Source organism: Apodemus sylvaticus, chromosome 11, assembly GCF_947179515.1.
Source record: "Apodemus sylvaticus chromosome 11, mApoSyl1.1, whole genome shotgun sequence".
NCBI classification, from domain to species: Eukaryota; Metazoa; Chordata; class Mammalia; order Rodentia; family Muridae; genus Apodemus; species Apodemus sylvaticus.
In genome coordinates this window covers 16,499,163-16,520,347 of record NC_067482.1, presented here as the reverse complement: position 1 = coordinate 16,520,347, position 21,185 = coordinate 16,499,163, and the positions used below count along the sequence as shown (strand labels likewise).

General features: G+C 51.5%; 1 protein-coding gene across 4 annotated transcripts in view; it reads left to right on the top strand.

Annotated features, from left to right (window-relative positions):
- The window catches only part of Shroom3 (shroom family member 3), a 284,818-nt gene extending 266,680 nt beyond the window's left edge, over positions 1-18,138 (top strand). For all 4 annotated transcript variants that reach the window (XM_052198634.1, XM_052198636.1, XM_052198635.1 and 1 more), the window contains 6 exons: positions 5,304-5,377; positions 6,349-7,149; positions 8,185-8,670; positions 10,999-11,152; positions 14,980-15,252; positions 17,212-18,138. In XM_052198634.1, the coding sequence (XP_052054594.1) occupies positions 5,304-5,377; positions 6,349-7,149; positions 8,185-8,670; positions 10,999-11,152; positions 14,980-15,252; positions 17,212-17,580 (2,157 nt within the window). In that variant the 3' untranslated portion in view covers positions 17,581-18,138. The remainder of the gene's footprint in view (positions 1-5,303; positions 5,378-6,348; positions 7,150-8,184; positions 8,671-10,998; positions 11,153-14,979; positions 15,253-17,211) is intronic.
- Positions 18,139-21,185: the final 3,047 nt, after the last annotated feature.

The following is a 21,185-nucleotide window of genomic DNA, read 5'->3' as shown; positions in this document are numbered from 1 at the left end:
CCTCCCCCCCAATACTCATCCTTCTGAGAGAATATGCTGGCTGTGTTGTCCCAGGCAGCTTCTCCTCAGAACTCGGTAGGAATATTCTCTCTGCAGTGTGACTCCCACCAGAGCCCGCAGAACTGTTTTCCTCCCTAAGGATCACTTAAAATCTGTAGGTACAGGATTTTTCAACTACTTTGTACACAGTAGTTTATATATAGAACTCCAAGGAATTTCTTCTTCTCTTCCAATATTGTAAAGATAATATAAAAAGAGAGGGGATTTACACACTTTTAATCCCAGTACTCAGGAAGTAGGTGCTTCCTGTGAGTTCAAGGCCAGCATGGTCTACATACCGAGTTCCGGCATAGGTAGAGAGACCCTGTCTCAAAAGAAAAAGAAAACAAAAAGATAGAAAAGCATAAGCAAAAAACAAATCTCCTGTTAAATGCCATTATTCTGTCCAGGGAATTGGTTGGACGACTAAATGCTTTGCTGTCTCCCTAAATATTTCATAAACTGGGCACTTGGGAAATAGACTTCAGGTTTTTGGTTTTGTTTTGGAAAAGCAGTGAGGTTTCTTCAAATCCCAATTAAGTTCGTTGTATTATTTGAGAAACTGTTTTTAGAATGTTAACTGAACACAGAATGGTATTTAGGCACTCTTTTACTAAGGGGACATCACACTTAATTGCTATTTAATCGGGGACTCTGAGGCCAAGGAGGGACTAGTCAGGACTTCACACCAGCATTCTCGAGCTGCCGCCTGTGCCCTGCAGCTCCTCCGTGCCTGACTAGAGAGATGCCTGTGGCCTAACTTCATGCATACTCTTCATCTTTTACCTTATTTGTGGTTAAAACAAAACTTGGGGCCTCAGGGGCCTCAGGGTGTAATAGTTTGGCCAAAGAAAAGGGGGAGGGAGAAGGAGGTGGAGGGGACACCACAAAATTATCCCTACTGTATAAATACTTGTGTTAATTATTATTATTAGAACTATAAATTTGTATTTTATATTTTAGAATTGTAAATTTAAGGAATTCTCCTGTCATCTAAGGTTTTTGTTAAGGTTTAGTTAAATAATTTTTCTCCCAGCTTCAGTGACCTCAAATAAGATGAGTAACCTTGTACAGACTGAGTTAAAACCAAAATTTCGCAGTGTTTATTTCTGGCACTGTGGGAAGTGCACTGCTCTCTAAGCACCCTAACATGCTTATCCTGAGGATCATGTATGACAGTGAGTGATTTGGAGGCTGCATGAGGCCAGGGTGTTCAACTGGGAACAGCCTGAGAGCCACTCCAAAGCTCCAGAGGCTGGGCTTCTCCCCGCCTGCCTTTGTATTCTCTCTGACACAGGCAGCCCCACCCCGCCCCGCCCCACTCCCCCACCCCCACCTCCTCTTCATCTGAAGAGTACAGTTGCAGAACAAAGGACTGTTAGGTAGGGATGGAGTCCTAGTGCTCACCACACTCTTACCCCTCACTGACCTTCAGCAAGACCTTGCACAAAAAAGCACCCGGATGTTTCTGCTGCTGAGAGAGAATCTCATATGTCTTCATTGCATAGACCCTTCATGTCCAGGGTCTGGAGCGGCGGCCGGGGGTTAAGAGCACAGGCTGCTCTTGCAGAGGATGGAGCTTCAGGTCCCAGCACCCACCTGGCCGCTCACAACCATCTGTAACCCAGGCCCAGGGCATCCAGCACCTTCTGGCCTCTGCAGACCCCAGGCACTCACATGGTGCACAGACACACATGCACAAAAAGCATTCACACATACAATAAAAAATAAGATAAATCTTCAAAATATGGAAGAACCTTGTTTAATAAAAGAAAACAAAACAAAAACCTAGATGACTTAATTCCGAGGTTCGTCTGAACTCCAGGGCCTCCCACATTTGCTGTGAGGTGGGATGGCACTGGGTAAGTGGCTGCACATCAGGGCCTCTCACGGAGATGTTGGATGTAGGCTTGATTCTGTGGGCACAGCCACAAAGCTGTTGGTAGCACTGAGAGGAAGCAGCCATTCAAGCCTTAGCGTGATTGACAGAACTGACTTTCCGTGAATTGTGAAATTACAAATAGCCAATACTAATCAAGCTTTTGCTGTGTGCCAGTCACTGATTTAATCTTGGTCTGTGCAGTGAGGTTGATACCGTAACTTACATTACAGAGGGGCAACTGGTACCTAGAAGGGGTACAAAGCCTGCCCGAGGATAATGTCTGAGACTTTCTGCCTTGCTTGAGTCTTACGTCGTTTAACCCGTGTTGTTTCTTTGAAAGACAGAGGCTGGTGTGGAGAGAAGGTGTTGAGACCTAAATGTCTCCTATCTGAGACTATCCAGTGGTAAATGGATTCCATTTTAGTTCTTGTCAGTTATTACTTATCCTTTATTCATTTCAGTAGGTGCTGCAAGCTGATACCCTATCATAGACATCATATTTTGTTGGTCATTGAGCTATTAAACCGAACCCCTTGATGAGAGTCCATATTGGGCTTTTATATACATCAGGTGTGAGGTATGCTGAGGACTAGTGTTTGGGTCAGATCATTTGCTCCTGTGGAGTTGAACTCACAAAGATCCGCTTACTGCTTTAAGTAAGTTTTGAAATAACTATCAAAAATTAGTTAGATTCTGTCTTGGTTAGTATTTCACTGCTGTGAACAGACACCATGACCAAGGCAACTCTTAAAAGGACAGCATTTAATTGGGGCTGGCTTACAGGTTCAGAGGTTCAGTCCATTATCATTAAGGCAGGAACATGGCAGCATCCAGGCAGGCATGGTGAAGGAGGAGCTGAGAGTTCTACATCTTCATCTGAAGGCTGCTAGCAGAATACTGACATCCAGGCAGCTAGGATGAGGGTCTTAAAGCCCAAACCCACAGAGATGCACCTACTCCAACAACGCCACACCTCCAAATAGTGTCACTCCCTGGGCCAAGTATATTCAAGCTACCACAGACGTTTACCAAGTTAGTTTATGTCTATGCCTGGTATTTCTCCTACCACCACTGTCCTTTTCCACGTGGCCCTGATCATCAAGTACTCTTTGACAGTGAAAACGCACCAGAAGGATAACCTCCTTGGGTTTCTACTAGGTTGAGAAGACATTTTCCTTCTGTCCAATGAGCTTTGAGACTATGTATGGCTCTGTGGTAAAGACCTTGCCTGGCATGTACAAAGCCCACTGCTTTTGGGGGTGAGGGTGGGAGTGGAAAGAGGAGGGGTATCTTGATAAATTCTTTCAATAGCTGATTACTAGGTTTAACTCCCACGCCCTTTTAAATGCATACCCACATAAAGATCATTCCTAAGGCCAAATCACACAAATGCAGATGGTTAGCTTCATTCACATATTGAAATACAAAAGATGTAATTTGAATTCTACTGTGCCAGGAGCTCAGTTGGTTCCTAGGCTGTCCCAGTTAACTATTGGCAAAACCTGGCCCATTCGTGACAACAGGGAAGGGTGGTGGGACAAGACTTAAAGGACTCTAAGGGTCATGAGAACAGAAGCTTCTGTTCTACAGTGAGAATCAGGGGCTCACTCAGCATGTGAATTCATCATCAAGTGTTCAAACCAGGGCAGCATCAGCTGCATTTAACCCACTGAATTCCACAGAAAGATCTTGGGCTTTGAAGAAGTCCTGGCATGAATCCTAGTTCCTCTGTTTACTTAACTGTATGTTAAGAAACTGCAGGGTTTCTGGGCTGCAAACACATACTTGATCATGCATGTACTCTTGTACTTATGCATACATGGATACGTGTAGGTTTCAGTGGAAATGTCAAATAGGTAATATTCTATTCAAGAAACTTAGCAAAGTGTCTGTTACACAGTAATATACCTAATAAGGGAAAGGTGAAATTATTAACATCTGAGCAGTTGCTGCTTCTGCCTATAATCACCTTTGACTTTGGGGGAGCAGCGTGGAGGGGAGAGACAGTTCTGAGAAATGATTCTAGGGCTTCATGCGCGCCAGGTAAGCATTCTACCACAGAACTGTGTCTCCATCCAACCTCCATCCAAACTCCGATGGTTTTGTTTGCCCATGTATATGTTTGCAGAGCTTTGAGGACTAAAGGGTCTCTCCGTTGAACCCAGAGCTCACCTGTATAACTAGTCAGCTAGCTCTGGGGAGCCCTGTCTCTGGCTTGAGTGCTAGGGTTTCAGATGGGTCCCCATCCATGACCACCAGCATTTATGCTAGTGCTGGGGATCTGAACTCCAGTCCCAACTAAGCACCTGGCCCGCTTGTTATCTGCCCAGCTGTCAACGTGTGAGCCTTCATTGCTGATTAGTGTCTCTTCCACACAGACAAAAACATGAATAAGGACGTGAAAAACATTGATCCCATTAGAAAGAGTAAACAGTGCACAAGTTACTAGAATCAGGTTCAGATTATATAGAATTTTACTTTCTCACCTGTGTCCTATTACTATAAACAGTGGAGAACAGATTATGTTATCATCTGTAGCAACAGTGTCCTTCATCAGGACTGGATTATATGGGACAGATTTTACACCATCAGCATTAGAGTATTAACCCTTTCAGGATACCAGTATCTGTCCATAGTAAAAAACAAAAACTATCCTGAAAGCCCCACCCCCACACTCCCACCCCCAAGTTACTGATACCACATGACTTGGGTTTACTGTAATCTGATTACAGACTAGATTCCTACTCAGAACACATGAAAGGTTGCAGAATCATAACTTTTCCTGTTGTATTCCATTCTCCCCGCTGCCTCCCACTGCCATTTCAAAAGTTTGGCCCAGCCGGGTCGTGGTGGCACACGCCTGTAATCCCAGCACTCTGGGAGGCAGAGGCAGGTGGATTTCTGAGTTCGAGGCCAGCCTGGTTTACAGAGTGAGTTCCAAGACAGCCAGAGCTATACAGAGAAACCCGAGAAACCCTGTCTCGAAAAAACCAAATCCAAAAAACCAAAAAAAAAAAAAAAAAAAAAAGTTTGGCCCATTGCACCTATGTCATTATCACTATACTTAAGTATCACAGTGACTATGAACTCCAAAACGATACTTCCCAGACCTCTCTTACCTGACAGACACTCATGTCAGGGGACGTCCCTGCAGAAACTGAAGGGAGTTCTGATGCTGCTCCCACTTCTGACCACTAGTCTGTCTCCTCAGCAGTATGGTGGTTTTAGCCCAACCTCCTAGGCCTTTGTAAGAGTGCTGCCACTTTGCGGTAGTGCCTGACCACAGTAGGTCTCCAGTATGCAGTGTCATCCTCCTTCCTACCTGCACAATACTGGTGAATTTAAACGCCTCTTTAATGTTGCCCTTTCCCTGTACTTCAAGGATGTGCTCCTGAGGGAAGACAGTGGCTTTGGTTTTGTGAAGGACCCATGTTGTCTGGCCGGCCCTGGATCCAGGTATGTACTCGTACGTGGTAATAGAGGAATCCCAAGTGTTGGCAGGGGCGAGAAGTCAGAGCCCTATGCACTGTGGGACTGTAAATCGGTGGCCTATAGAAAGCAGCAGTAAAGACTGAGCTAGCGTGTGACCCAGCAGCAGCACTCACTCCTGAGTGTGCATCCCAAAGAACTGAAAGCAGTCTGAGAAAGGCTCGAGGGAGGGGGCTACATCTGAGACTGAGAGGCCCTGAGGGAGGGGGCTACAGCTGAGACTGAGAGGCTCTGAGGGAGGCCCTTTACCCAGCCACCTGCATCCAACAAAGATAAGAGCACGCCCCTGGCTGCATGCGGCCTCCCTCCGTGGTGGCCATGTCGTCCTCACCTGGTCCTTAGTGGTTTTGTGGTGAATGGCTACTAGGATGTAGAAAAGAGTCACAGCTCCATCCCAGGCCTCAGATTAGAGAAATGAAAAGCCTGTCTGCTCTCCAGGGTCCCTTCCCTGGCCAGCTGCAGATCTGCAGGTTCTAAGTCACGGATGGCAGGGTTTGCTCGAGATTGTCTTGTTAATCCTCATGTTAACTGTTCCAACACAGGCACAGGCTAGCAATTCCGTAGACCCTTTCTCTTCCCTTCACTACCTCCCTCTGTCCCTCCCCTTCCCCTCCCCCCACTTTCAGTAACAAGGGCATCTATCAGGAGTTGGTTTGTGGGTTTCCTTGGTGACTGTAGACACCTAAGGCACTGTGGTCTGACTGTCATCAGTCTCCTGCAGAGGGAACTGACTTAGCTCCTCAGGTGATACCTTCCTCCCAGGCAGACCCTACAGCCTGTCCTCAGAAGCCATGACAGGAGCCAGGGCTGTGGGGAGGGTCAGTGCAGGGACTCTGCCCGCCTGCTACTTAGTTTAGCTTGCTCAGGAAGAGTGCTCAGCTCTGGGGTGAGGGTCTGACGCTCCCTGCTCTGACCCCCACGTCTGCGCCCCATTCCAGGTCCCTCAGCTGCGCAGACAGAGGCCAGAAGGAGCTGCCATCGTCCACGCACCACCCTGCGCCCTGCTGGAACGGCTCGGGCTGCAAAGCCGCTGTGGCCTCCTCAGCTCCTGCCGAATCTCCTGGAGCCCCAGATCACCTGAGGCAGCTTAGAGCGCCTGGCTCCAGGCCGCTTTCGGCGGGGATGCACGGCCCCTTCCCGGATGCCAGAGCTGCCTCCACGGCCCCGCTCGGCTCCCCTCTGCCGTCGCCCGTCCCCTCCAGTTACCGGTCACAGCCGGCCACGGATCTGCAGCCCCACCCAGGCCCCGCCAGCCCACGAAGCCACGGGCTAGAGGAGGGACTGTGGAAGAGGGCGTCCCTGCCTCAGCGGCCCCCTCCACCGTGGGTGAAATGGGCCCACGCCGTCAGAGAGGACGGCCTTGCCGAGGACGCCTCGGCGCCGGAGTTTGCAAACCTGAAGCACTGTAAAAACCAGCCGAGTCTTCCGAGCTCGTGCAGCACTTCCGACCCAGACACGCCGGGGAGGATCTCTCTCCGAATATCGGAGTCAGCCCTTCAAGCTTCCCCGCCACCCCGGGGGGACTATGAGGACGACGTGTTCGTGAAGGACTTGCACCCCAAGGTTACTTCAAGCCCCGCCTTTGATGCTCTTCCCCCACCGCCACCACCGCCACCGCCACCTTCTCTGTGGACCCAGGAACCTCTAGCGAATGGCGCAGAAGACTTCCCTCCACCGCCTCCCCAAGCCCTGTGTGAGCTGCTGCTGGATGCAGAAGCAGTCAAGGAAGCGGGCACTGAGTGAGTGAGCAGCCTGAGCAGCGCAGCTGGGGCGGGGCAGGCAGGCGAGCCTTTGGAGAGGGTGTGGCCGGTGAGGGGCGTGGCCGGTGAGGGGCGTGGCCAGCCTTCACTCTCAGCTGTCCACAGCCAGGGTCCCACCGCAGAGACTGAGGACAGAGATTCTTTATACAAACAAGTTCAGCTCGTATAAGGTTTGCCTTGCGGGGCTAGCGTTTATTGTGTGCAGAGCAGTGATAATTTAAAGAACCAAGACCCAGTTCCTCTTGTCTGACTGAATTTTGGATCAGTTAAAGAAATAAGAAATAGAATATGATGATATGATGGGAGGACGGGGATCTGGGGAGATAGCTCAGTGGTTAAGAGCACTGGCTATTCTTCCAGGGGTCCTGAGTTCAATTCCTAGCAACCACATGGTGGCTCACAACCATCTGTAAAATGGATCGGACACCCTAAAATGGATCTGACACCCTCTGCTGGAGTATAGATGTACATGTAGACAGAGCACTCCTACATTTAAAATAAATAAATGCAGAAATATATATGTATACATGTATATATAAATGTTTAAAAAAAAAAAAACTCTATAGGGTCAGGCATGGTCTTTAATCCAAACACTTGAGAGGCAGAGGCAGGTGGATCTCTGAGTTCCATGACAGCCAGGGCTATGAAGAGAGAGAAAACCCTGTCTTAAAAACAAAACAACCTCTGTGGGGTCTCATCTCCTGGATGCCACAGAGGTCAGTCACCACGCTACCCTCTGCCTATCTGTACCTCCCAGAAAGCTCTGGGGCCCAAGAGCAACATTTGTCAAAACAATTCCTGGTGAATGTCTGCAGGGACCAGCCCTGGGCTCAGGAGAAGGCCCTTTAGGCCCCGTGGCTGTAGGAGAGTACCACAGATGTGCCTCCTCGTGCCAGCCACTCCCTCACTGGGAAGCTGTAGCCCTGAGGAAGTGTCTCCCCCACATCTCCTGTGCCCTCATTCTCAGCATCGGCCGTTGACTCTCCCCTTAACCAACTCTCTCTGTTCCCGCAGGCTTCCCAGGGTGACAGTCACAGGGGAAGGGCACGTGCCCGGGGCAGTCCACTCCAAAGGCGGTGAGATAGCGACTGCCACACCGCCCCAAACTTTGGCCAAAGGCTCAGAAGCCGAGTCCAACACACCTTCCGGCGTGAGTGCCCAGCCTCAGCTCAGCGGTCCTCCTGGCAAGCAGCCCTGTCCCAGCCAGACCCGAAACCTCACTCACGAACCCGTTGACAGAACTCAGGAGCTAGGAAAGAAAACCCATGCTGAGCCCCAGAAGACCTCAGAGGATATCCGAACAGAGGCTCTTGCCAAGGAAATTGTCCACCAAGACAAGTCTCTGGCGGACATTTTGGATCCGGACTCCAGAATGAAGACAACAATGGACCTGATGGAGGGTTTGTTCCCCAGGGATGCCGATGTGCTGCTGAAGGACAGTGGCGCAAAGAGGAAAGCCTTAGACATCGCCGCCAGGCATGCTGGATGTGAAGCCAAGACGTAAGTCCCCAAGTCCACCCCAAAGAGCCTTGCGACTCAACTCTTTCTGTGGGGCGATGATAGTTTGGGATGTGATGCGTCCCTACCACAGGTCACTGGCAAAGAGTGACATTCCTTCCCAGCCTTAGGGCAGTGAGTCTGAGACACAGGAGGTGGGACAAATGGCCGACAGCAAAGATGAGAGCAGTCGGAACTGCTGTCAGTAATAGCCAGAGGTCATTTCCGGCGCGTCACACATCCATATATAAACATTATCAAGGCTCGTCTTCACAGTGCACCCTTGAGAGGGCCGCCAGCCAGCTCAGAGACACGGAGGCGGACGAACGCTTGCTCCACCGAGGCAGGCCCTGGCGTGGGAGAGAGGAAACTCCCACGGTGGTTGTCCCTAACTCAGCAAGCACGTGACTGTCGGTCCTGTCCTGGGTCACTTTCAGGGACCTCCCCTAGGCTTAGTGCTGAGAAGGGAGCGAAGACGTGGGTGTCACAAGAGTGAAGCGGAGCGTCCTTATGAAGGGGGAGGGGCATGGAGAAATAGATGTGTCTACTCTACAGGGCACTTACTTGGAGGCATTGAGGTGAACATTTGCTCAAATCCTGAGCCAATCTCAGTGGGAAACGCTCTCCTGGATACGCCGGGGACCACTCGGCCCCTGCCCTGCAGGCTCTCAGGCCCTCTGCTGGTCTTGGGACACTGCCCCAGGGCCCAGCCACAGCGGGAGAACTGTGAGCAGTTGCATTTCCTAGTGCATGGATTTCTTGAGTTATTCTGAGATTTCCTTGCATACTTGGTTAAAGGACTATCAGGAGAAAACTGTAGAGTGGGTTTCATTTCCTTTTTAGTTTTTAGTGATAATATTGACAGACTGCGACTCAGCAGCACGTAGCTTCCAGACGAAATACAAACAGAACAATTCTCCCAAATACAGGTTTGCGGTTTAGAGACTTCCAGCTGATTATAACTGAGCCAGTAGCAGGAACAGTTTTGTTTGGGTGAGAGGGAGAAAAGAGCTATGTGCACAGTTTTTGCCATTTGCAGGCCATTTCTCAGAGCGCATCTGGCTCACGGCCTTTCCTTGCTGTCTCTTCAACTTCAGATTTGGGGGGTCCAGGCTATCTTAGGTGCGGTGACTTCTCCAGAGTCACAGTGTAGCCAACATCACTGGACACCTGCACTATACAGGGCAGCCCATTGGGTACCACAAGGACCCAAGGATAGGCCCTTGGGGGGTGGGGGTCCCAAGACCAGCAGAGGGCCCGAGAGCCTCCAGGGCAGGGCTAACCGGCCCCGGCGTATCCAGAGGGGCTTTTCCCTCTGAGACTGGCTCAGGGTTTGAGCAAATGTTCGCTGCACAGCTCACCACGGTGCACATGAGTGGCCATGCTGTTGCTACCTGGCACCTGCTGCACAAAAACCAATGTCGTTCCATAGATGTCCTTAGAAAAACATTATCTTTGAGAATTTATATTCGCTGGTGAATTTGGTAGTGCGATGGTCCTCCTTCCTGAGGGTTTCAGAAAGGTGGCATGCGCCACCTTCTGGTGAAAGTAAATATAGCCCTGCAGTGGCAAATAGCATTGGGAGGCTTCCTTCCATCAGACTCCTGAGCAGCCTAGATGGGACAGGAACACTGGATAGAAGCTGATAGATCTGTCACATGTGCGTGTGAAGGCTTTCTCCAGCTGTCTAGTCAACTGGGTTACACACAGATACGATGCTTCAAGGAGCGTCGGTGAAGATGTTGCATTCTGTTCTTTAGTAAAATCACAGGGTCAGAGCTTGGTAATATATCACTGCAGAGTTAAAATCTCTCTCCATGAGAACTTACTTCCATGAGTCATTCATCGCGTGAATCAACTCTGACCGGCATGGAGCATGCCTGAGGGTCCAGGTTCCACCCCCGGCTCCTCACAAAGAAATGAACCAGACTGTGAAAACCACCTCCACTGTGGGAAAAACAAATGGCACGAGAGACCAGAAATCAGTTCCTGGTTTTCTTGGACAGCCCTGAGCTCCCACCCCCCTGTGTAATCATAGGTTTTCCTTTCTAAAACTTTAATTTTCTTTTCTCCCTCCACTTTTTTTTTTTTTTTTAAATTTCTTTTGAGATGGAGTAGCCTGGGCTGGTTTCACATTCTTGATCCCATCCCCAGAACTGCCCTCAGGAGTTTTGCATCCTGGGTTTGCCTGGCCTTAGGAGCCCAGCACAGTCACTATCAATAAACTGCTGTCAGTCATGATTTCTGGGGGGAAACTTAAGTAGAACTTTTTGCACGTTCTGAGCGAGCCAGTGTTGAAGAGCTGCTCTGAGCTTGTGCTGTGTGTTTCAGGAGCGACCACAAGGAGGCGGCGGCGGGTGTGCTGGTCACCTGCCCTGCTTACTACAGTGTCTCTGCTGCCAAGGCCGAGCTGCTGAACAAAATCAAAGACCTGCCTGAGGAGCTGCAGGAGGAGGAGGAGCCGGAGGACGTCAACGAGAAAAAGGTAGGGCGGGGACGCTTGCCCTGCCTCCCACCCAGGGATCGAAGGCCCCTGTCAGACCGAGACTACCAGCCCCTAAGGACTGTGGGAGAGGGGGCCGTGGACCTGTCCCATCTGATGGCCCTAAGCATTCTCAGAGGTCTGTGAGCGGATGGAGCAGGAAAGACACCGTCACTCTGGTTCTGCAAACGATGACCGAAAGCTTGGAGAGGTTGGGTTATTAGAGGTGTCACAGCTGGGACCGGACCCCAGGGTCTCAGCAGCTGTGGTAGCTTTTGTGAAGCTTATGTGAAGAACAAAACTAGGGATTTAAAGTTTTGCTCAGGGAAAGCAGCAGCAGCTGTCAGGACATGCCTACGGAAAGGTACGGTTGACCTTACACAGCCCTAGCTCTTGCAGTGCTCGGGAAGAGATTTGAAGCACAGGGCTGAAATGTAGCCTTAGCCTCCAGTCCTCCTACATGTCTAACGTGTTAGGATGACCTCCTGTTGCACAGCCTCCCTGTGTCCTGGGATCTGGGCCAGGCTGTGCCTGCTGGGCAGAGTGTTCTTCCTCTTTGCCTATAGCCTCCCTAGATCACAGCCATGCCCTCTGCAAACGGGCACATGCGGCTTGCTTCAGCGGAGCGTGGGATGTGTGCCCTGGTGGCTCTGAGGCCGGGAGGACTTGCATACGGGATTCTAGTTATTGTACGTACTTGCCCTAGGCCACACACACACACACCACACACACACACCACACACACACCACCACCACCACCACCCCACACACACACACACACCAGAAACAGGGAAAGCATTGAGAGGCATCCTGTTAGAAGATGGTGAGCTCTGGGCTGCAGGCTGCAACAGCCACTACAGAAACACATTTCTTCCAACCAAAGGCTTCCCATGCAGATCCCCGCTCTGGTGAACACCTCCCAGCATGTCCCTGGCATCACTGCTGACTGTGCCCATTTGGTGGGTCCTGTGCTTGGGAATCAGAGGGCTCTGCTCTTTAGAAAAAGAACCCACATAAACAGCCTCTCACACAGCCTGAGTTAGCACTTTGTCAGATGAGAAGCTCAGTGGGTGAACGTCAGTGGCTTTCTAGTTAAGTAGCTCCCGGGCGAGCCTGAGGAGGTGCTCCCGTCAGGAGCCCTTGGTGCTCCTGCAGAGAGAGGCCCCAGGTTCAGGTCCCTGCAACCATATTGGGTGGCTCACAACCCTCTGTAACTCCAGCTCTAGGGGATCTGACTCTCTCTTCTGGTTTCAAAGGCATCTATAATCACACGTGCTACACATACATACAGGCAGGTACATGGATAAATGATAATTTGTTAAATATTCTTCCCCTTTCCTGCCCTAAATGAATTCTGTTAAAATTGGATTTTGTTGGTGAAAAAAAAAATCTTCCTAGCAAAGATTTGTCGCAGCATAGCTGTCTTCCCCCTTGACGCCCACGGTTGCTCAGACCCTCTTCACTGTATCCTCAAACCCAGATCTCCACCGTTAAAGACAGTGGCATGGCTTTTGGTGGCACGGAAGCCTGCCTTCCGTCCTCACAGTAGCGGTGAGACAGGGCTGTCGGAGGTGCCTGCTCTGTCTGCACCGCCTTACTGTAAAGTGCAGGACGCGCAGGCTCTGCCAGTGTCCACGCCTTCAGGAAGCAGAGCTGGGTTCACACAGAAAGACGCAGCCCACTAGCCATGGACCCTGACCCCACAGTGCCATGTGAGTTCCTGTGCACCAAGCTGCCTACCTCCCGGCCAGCTGTGTACTGCTCAGGGCCTGAGAGCCAGCAAGCCGGCTCCAGCAGGAGAACGGGGATGGGGCATTAGTAAGGCTTATCCAGGCCTCCCCGCCTGCTGGGCCATCTTGACCACCCTGAGTCAGACCTCAGCAAAGGGCTTGCTGTGTGGCCACAGCTTGCCTGGAGCTCACTATGTTCCCGGCCTTGGCCTTGAACTCGCAGCCATCCTTCCCTACTTCCTCCAAGTGCCAGGAGTTCGCGTGCCTGGCTGAGAACAGTTCTGCCTGCTAATGTTTAGAGTGTCCAGCCTGGCAGCTACAGCTGCAAGGTTAAAAAAGACCAGGGCTGGCGGCTCCTAGCTGGCGGCCATTGCTGTGCACGCACGGGGAGGCTGCTTCCCACCCCGTGTTGTCTGCGGCTCCTCTCATCATAGGCACAGACTCACCCAAGCTCTGCACTAGTCGGCCTTTGTAGTGTAGACTGCTGTGTTCAACCACAGTGATTACTGCCAGTGGAGGATGCTTTGGTGTGGGGTAATAGCAAACATCATGGAGCCGGGCGGTGGTGGCGCACACCTGTAATCCCAGCACTCTGGGAGGCAGAGGCAGGCGGATTTCTGAGTTCAAGGCCAGCCTGGTCTACAGAGTGAGTTCCAGGACAGCCAGGGCTACACAGAGAAACCCTGTCTCGAAAAAACCAAATCCAAACAAACCAAAAAGAAAGGAAGGAAGGAAAGGAAGAAAGAAAGGAAGGAAGGAAAGGAAGAAAGAAAGGAAGGAAGGAAGGAAAGAAAGAAAGAAAGAAAACATCATTAACCCTGATTACTTGTTCCGCCCATTCTTGTCCCCCAAGTCCTGGACTGAGGGAATGCTTAGACACTGCACAGCTTCCCCCAGAAGGGCAGCTTGTCAGTTAAGCCGCCTGCAGCCTCCCTCGGGGATCAGGAAAGTTGAACGGACCACAGGATGTCACTGCTCCAGCCAGAGCATAGACATTTCAAGGGCACGGGAACCTGTGAAGTCCTGGCTTCCAGAGCGCAGGTCGTACAGAACACTTCCCTTATCTCGAGAGTGCCTTCCTGACCGTGATGGGGTCAGAGCGGAACAGTGGTAGCAGCTTTCCTTCCCCCATCTCCAGTCCCTTGTTCTCCAAGGCTGGACAGAGGATTGCATGCCTATAATCCCAGCACTCACCAGGCAGAGGCAGGAGAAAGTTCCCAGCTGGAGCTGCCTACAGTCTCCGCTGAGCAAACCTGGACTGTAAAGCAAGACCGCCCCCCACCCCCCAGCTTTAATAAACAACAAAATACACAGGCTGTGTTTGTGTAGCTGCCTTTTGTTAGCTCAGAAATTCATAATTAGGGACTTAAATTACATAGTCGCGGTAAGCAGGTCTGGATTTAGTTAAAAGGCTTTCTGATACAGAGTCTGTCTGCCGTCAGTGTTTGTGATGATCATGTGAGGAGAGCCCATCTGGTGATGCATGGCCTTAGGTGGGCACCTCCCTGAGTCTCCCCCGCACCCCACCGTGTGTGGCAGGCTGATGAGGCAGAGCCTGTAGCTCATAGGAACCGCCCGAGGCCAGCTAGTGCAGCTGGGCTCTCAGACTGTGGGCAAGTCCCTCCACTCCGGGGCCACGGCCGCTCTGTAGAGGAGGATGCACACCCTGCCCCTCCCTGCTTGCTCGTGGTATTGTGCCCAGTAAGAATGAAAGGACATTGAATGACAAGTTAACAACCCAGTTGGACAGGCAGAGCTGTATGCACCATCACACACAGTGCATACATATGACATACATATGACTAGTCCGTGCAGTCGGGTGTGGGCTGGGGAACACTGAATAGGCCCAAAGAAGGGCAGTTGTAGACATTCAGGGAAAGGCAAAAAAAGAAATGGTTCTGATTTGAGTCATGGTCCTCACAGAGCTGAGGAGCTTTAAAAGCTGAGCCTTGAAGGCAAGGCGTGCCGGGAGGTGCTGGGCTGGGATGTGCTGGGCTGGGGTGTGCTGGGCCGGGAGGTGCTGGGCCGGGAGCGCCCGCCCGTCCGCCCACCCCACAGACACAGCTGGGGCTCATCCTGCCTGGTCTCTCGTCCTTCTAGGCTGAGCTCATCGGGAGCCTGTCCCACAAGCTGGAGAGCCTCCAGGAAGCGAAGGGGAGCCTGCTCCTGGACATCAGGCTCAACAACGCCCTGGGGGAGGAGGTGGAGGCGCTGATCCGAGAGCTCTGCAAGCCCAACGAGTTCGACAAATACAAGATGTTCATCGGGGACCTGGACAAGGTGGTCAACCTGCTGCTGTCCCTGTCTGGACGCCTCGCCCGGGTGGAGAACGTCCTCAGTGGCCTTGGGGAAGACGCCAGTAAAGAAGAAAGGGTACGTGGCCTGGCATGTTACCGCTGTGTGCGCTGTCCATAGAGGACTCGTCAGACGCAGTCGCCCCTCCCAGGTGGCAGTGGCTGTGAGTTGAGAGAGCATCTTCTAGGCAGGACTCAGGGAGGACACTCAGGGCAGATGCCCGCACAGGACCCAGCTGCTCTCTTCCTCACAGAGATAGAAACATGTTTGACATTCAAGGAGCACAGAGCCACTGGGGTAAGATAAGAGCTCCGGGAACCAGTGCGATGGGCCTGGCCGCGGGCGGGCGGGCGGGTGCGCCGGCATGACTGCACTGCCGGCCCCTGGAGAGACAGGGCCAGTGTGACAGACGCTGGGCTTCGCGCTTCATGGGCAGCGTCCGGAATCCTGCATTAGTGCTCACCCTCTCTAAGAAACTAAAAACCCCAGTAGGAGGAGGACGGCTGATCCGCTCTGTATCAGATCCAGCGACTCTGTGCCGAGGCTGGTCGTGGGGGAGAGGACAGGAGGGATGAGGAATGGCCACAGGCCTCAGACCTGCACTGTTTGACCTGGGACACAGCGAGAAGTGTGTGCAGCTTTGATGCCACAGTGCTAGGAGCTCAGGCTGTGGTGAGTCAGACTTGGCGTGTTTAATTCAAGCCTCAGGCGGAATGAGGGAAAGAAGTGCGAGAGTGGGGTTATTGATAAAAGTCACCGTCAACTTCTTATTTCCTAGGCATCATTATAGAAATCTTAAGAGCTGCCTGGGCATGGTGGTGGTGGTGGTGGTGGCACACACACCTTTAATCCCTTGGAGAGGCCGAGGCAGGCAGATTGCTGAATTCAAGCCCGGCCTGGTCTACCTGGCATTCCAGGCCAGCCAGGGCTACATAGCGAGCCCCCATCTCAAGGCAGAGTCTCATGAGCCTTTAGCGATCCTAGGTCAGGTCATTTGTACCAGAGATGTGTCAGTCACTGCGCTTCAAGACTGAATTCCAGTTTATATTTGCTCACTCACTTTGGCCTGAAAGGTCTGAAAACTATTAGATTTAAAATTTTTTTAAAAGTACTCACTGTGGCGTTTACACTGTGTCAGCATGTTGGATGCAGGGACACAGGAAGTAGTTCTAGAAAGCCGATGAGCACTGCAGAGGCAAGCAGCTTAGCCCTGGGCTGGTGTAGGAGCCGCTAAAGTACCACATCAGCATCCTTTTGAGAGTTTTATTCATGAGTAGCAGCAAAGAAGAAGCCTGGGATGGCAGGGGTATCTTTGTTAAAGATGAGGACTATATGGACTATATTCCCATTGTTACAGATTGGGAGGCGGGTCCTCAAGATGGCTGCACTTGTTTTTGCGATTGTTTGGGGGCGGGGGGGGGGGTTTGAGTTATTTTTTTAATCACCAGGAGGTCCTATTAAAGCACAGATTTCAGAGCCTTGCCTGCAGAGGTTTTAAAACCCATTTTTTAGCTTATTTATTTTTATTTTATATGTATGGGTATTTTGCCTGTATATATGTTATGTGTGCCCCGTGTGCATTACCAGAAGAGGCTAGAAAAGGGCATGCGTTGTCCTGGTACTGGAGTTAGAGGCCATTGTTACTGCTATGTGGGTGCTAGCAATCAAACTCAGGTGCTCTGGAAGAACAGTCAGTCTGTGCTCTGAGCCAGGGCACCATCTCTCCAGTCCCCTGCAGAGTTTCTGACTGAGCAGATGGAGAGGCGCAGAGAATCTATCACACATCCCCAAGGGGACACAAAGTACTCAGAGAACTTGAGGACTGACGCAGTAAGTGCAGGCCTAAAAAGGGCAGGTTGTTGCCACAGCCATTTAACCACCATAACATAAGGATAGTAAATAAATAATAATAATTTATATACATGCTCACATCCATCCTTAGCACCGTTGAGTAGGGCCGTGGTTTGCGGTCCCAAGAGAGGCAGGCGTCTCCTCCCCGTGTTACGGCTGCCTTACGTGTTCCTTGTACCCTGGCAGAGTTCTCTGAACGAGAAGAGGAAGGTTCTGGCTGGCCAGCACGAGGACGCCCGCGAGCTGAAGGAGAACCTGGACCGCAGGGAGCGCGTGGTGCTGGAGATCCTGGCCAACTACCTGTCGGCCGAGCAGCTGCAGGAGTACCAGCACTTCGTGAGAATGAAGTCCACACTCCTCATCGAGCAGCGGAAGCTGGACGACAAGATAAAGCTGGGCCTGGAGCAGGTCAGGTGCCTGCTGGAGTCGCTGCCCTCGGACTTCAGGCCCAAGGCGGGGGCCATCCCCCTGCCCCCAGCCCTCGCCGGCCACGCGGCCCCTGGCGGGGGCTCTGGATTGGGTAGCATTTTCCCAACGCTGACCTCTCCTCTTTAACCTCTCCCGAAAGACCCGAGCAGAAGATGCCACTCTCAACACTCTAGCCTGAGAGACATTTCACCAGAAACCGCGGTTTGAGTTGTGGATTACTGGGGGCTTCCCGAGTGAAGGGACAAGACCAGCAGGTTCTCTCGCCTTTCACGGGCGCCGCTGGGGCCTTCCCACGCTGCGGAAGGAAGGACGGCGACCTGCGACCTGATGGAGGGTGTCTGATGCAGGTTTCCCCAGACAGAGGCGGTGGAGATGAGTGCGAGGCACCCTCAGGAATGTATCCACAGCGGCCTTCCTTGCCGGTGGGCAGTGCACCCTGATACTGGGGCACAAGTCCCAGTCTGCAACACAAAGCCTTAAAAAGACACACACACACACAAGTTAAGAAAACTGTAAAACCCCTGAACATTTTTGTTATTTATATTTTTAAAAATGAAAAAGATCATTATGTTTGTGTGCTAACCACTTACCTGATTCCTTTCTGCGGTGGATGTAGACGGTTGTGTTCAAGCTTTGTATTTCCCGAAAACCTTAATGAAGAATTCCAAAGATAGCCAAATTGAATATGGAGATTTTTGTGGGCTTTTCTTCCACTCGTTTGCTTTTTTGAAATCTATTTTGTGTGTGTGTATTTGATGTTGGGCGGCTGTGTGTGCTGTAGCACTGTACGTGTAGAATTAGACAACTTCATGCGGGTTCTGAGGCTCGAGTCTGGGTCATCTGGCTTGCGCATCGCTCGCGACAAGCCCTTTCCCCCACTGAGCCCTCTTCCAGCCCTCGTGGGTTGTCGCTGTTGTTCATAAAGACCAGCGGCCCTCTGCCCTTGTGCCGCTCTGCGAGCGGTCCCAGTTTCCACGCGCTCAGGTCCCAGTTTCCACGCGCTCAGGTCCTGCCACATTTCTCCGGGAGGACGGCTCAGTGGTGACTCCTCGGGCTGTGCTCCTCCTTCACCAGTTTATTGGCAAAGGCAACAGTTCAAACCTGTAAGGAATAAGTCTAAACCAGTTCAAAACCGAATCCATGCTGCCATTCGATACAGGAAATATACTTATTAAGCTACATAATCAGGATGTTTTAATATCTTAAATGTTTTCCAAAATGTCAGACCCGCGGACCATGAGAACTGATTTCTCTTGTCAGATTCCAATGAGAGGGTGTGAGGGGTTCTATGGCCCAAGGTATAAATCCACTCAAACAAATCAGGATGATAGTGGGGCTGAGGCTACCCCAGGAGCCAGGCTGTGGATAGCCACTGGGGAAGGTGAGAACCTCGCACTTTGGGCAGGTGACACACTACAAACTGTTTCTGCTTGTTGTCGACTTAGAGGCCACCCAAAAGTTTCTTCTTGGCTGCCATCAGTCAGAGCTATTGCTTTGTTCTGCAGAGCTTATATACTGCGCACGTGCTCGGACCCAGGCAGGCCGGCATCTTTCTGAGAGTTGTGTTCAAATGCTTCTCCGTTCAGAGGGGCCATGCTGACTCAGGAGGCCAGGGGGAGCAGCTTAGCAGCCCGCACTGCACGGCCAGGTTATCCTGAAGTTAATACGGGACACCTAACTGACATTCCGGTGGATGTGGGCCAGTCAGAAGCCTGAAGCCCAGCCTGCGGATAACTGTCTTTCCCAGCAAATCCCTACAGATATCCCTAGAAAAATGTATTGGAGGGATTCTGGGGCTCCCAGGATTCAAATTGTTTAAAATTACTCTTTTTGTTTGTTTGTTTGAGACAGGGTTTCTCTGTGTAGCCCTGGCTGTCCTGCAACTCACTCTGTAGACCAGGCTGGCCTTGAACTCAGAAATCTGCCTGCCTCTGCCTCCCAAGTGCTGGGATTAAAGGCATGTGGGCTCCGCCAGCGGCCGCCACCACGCCACCACCAATGCCGCCCGGCCTATAATTACTCTTGAAGGACAGGGAGGTGGCTCAGTAGGTGCCAAGCTGAGGACCTTGAGCTCCATCCTTGGAACCTGCATGGTAGAAATAGCCCACTCCTACATGTGTGCTCTACACGTGTGCTCTGGCCCCGTGCACCCCTCCCCCCCCACACACACATAAACACGCGCACATGCACAAGAGGCGATGGTGAGAGCGCGCGCATCGCAAGCAGGAGCTCAGCCATCAGAACCCATAATAAAAACAGCAGGACAAGGGAGGACGTTTGTACTCCAGCACCAGGGAGGTGGGGACAAGCACCTCCCAGGCTTGCTGCCCGCCTAGCCTAGCTTATTTGGTAAATTCAAAGCCAGTGAGAGCCCCTGACCCAAAACACAGCCTGAGACAGGGCCTGAGAAAGGACCCCCAAGGTTGCCCTCTGTCCTTCGTGTGCTCAAGTACAAACACTTGAGGATGACTGGGGTCACTCCACACACTCTGTCGAGATGACTTTCCTGATTTAGACACAGCAGAGTGACAGGGGATATTGGCGATGTCACCACTGAAGACCCTCCAAAGCATGGCATCTGTTCTGTTGCTGTCATCAATATCCTTCCCCAATTACAATGAAATGAGCGAGAGAGCGAGCGAGCGAGCCAGGTGCCCGCGGGACTGTGAAATGGATTCGCAGGTGGATGTGGTCTCCGCCCTCTGAAGAAACCACTCCACTTTCAAAGTATATTTTAAATGCCTCCAGGTAGAAAAGCCTGCATTTCCGTCCCTTCCCAGTTCTTTTCTTACTATTTAAAAAAAATGTTTTTTCATTTGCTGTAGAAACCTCCTCCTAACAGGGTCCGCCGCTGCCACAGTGAGACATCACAGCCACGCCTTCCTACCTCCCCCCCTAGGCTCCCAGAGTGCTCGCTCTTGCGGTGCTCCTCACTCACACTGGGTGCGGTGACCTAAGAATACACCAGAAACCCAGGGAGTTCCAGGAAAGAGTGCATCCTGTGACCAAGTGCATCCTGTCACCTGGCAAGTCCCAGCCTGTCCCTACAGGCGGCTGACTCAGTGTCCTTCGAGCTGTTCCTTGTGGGAGCTGAAGAATGGGGAAGGAGCCACAGAATTGTTCTCTGAGACACCCCACACGGTTTCCTTTGCCCCCGGGGTACACTTTGGGTTCCACTTTGTACAACTGGTTTCCAAACAGAAACATTGGCCAGCGCGGGCCAAATCCGCTGCTGCCGCCATTGAGATGAGAAGGCTGGGTGGGTCCTGCCCGTTTTCCTGTTTCTTAATATCTGACCGAAACTCTCTTTAAAAAGGACATATATGCCTGAAATGCTATAATTGCACCTTTCAGATCTGTGTTTGTAAAGTTCATTGTTCAAGAGCTTCAAACATATAAACTACATCTTTTATCTTATCCTCCTCGCCCCTCCCCCCAGTCTCCCCATCCTCTCCACACACCCTCTCATCCACCGAGTCCAGTTAGTGCCGCCCACCTGTGCGTGGGGGTGGGGCAACCCACCACTGGCCACACCCTCAAAATGACTCCTCCTACCCCCTGCCTCCGCCAACAGCCCTCAGCTAGGAGTGGGGGCTTGGGAGCCCCTCTCCTGTCCACGCAGAAGTATTCAAGGATCCTTCATTAAATTACCGACTTTGTTTTCCTAGATACTTACAAAATACTGCGTTTTCATTTTTGTTTTTCCAGATTCGTTGCTCTCTAGTTTTAAT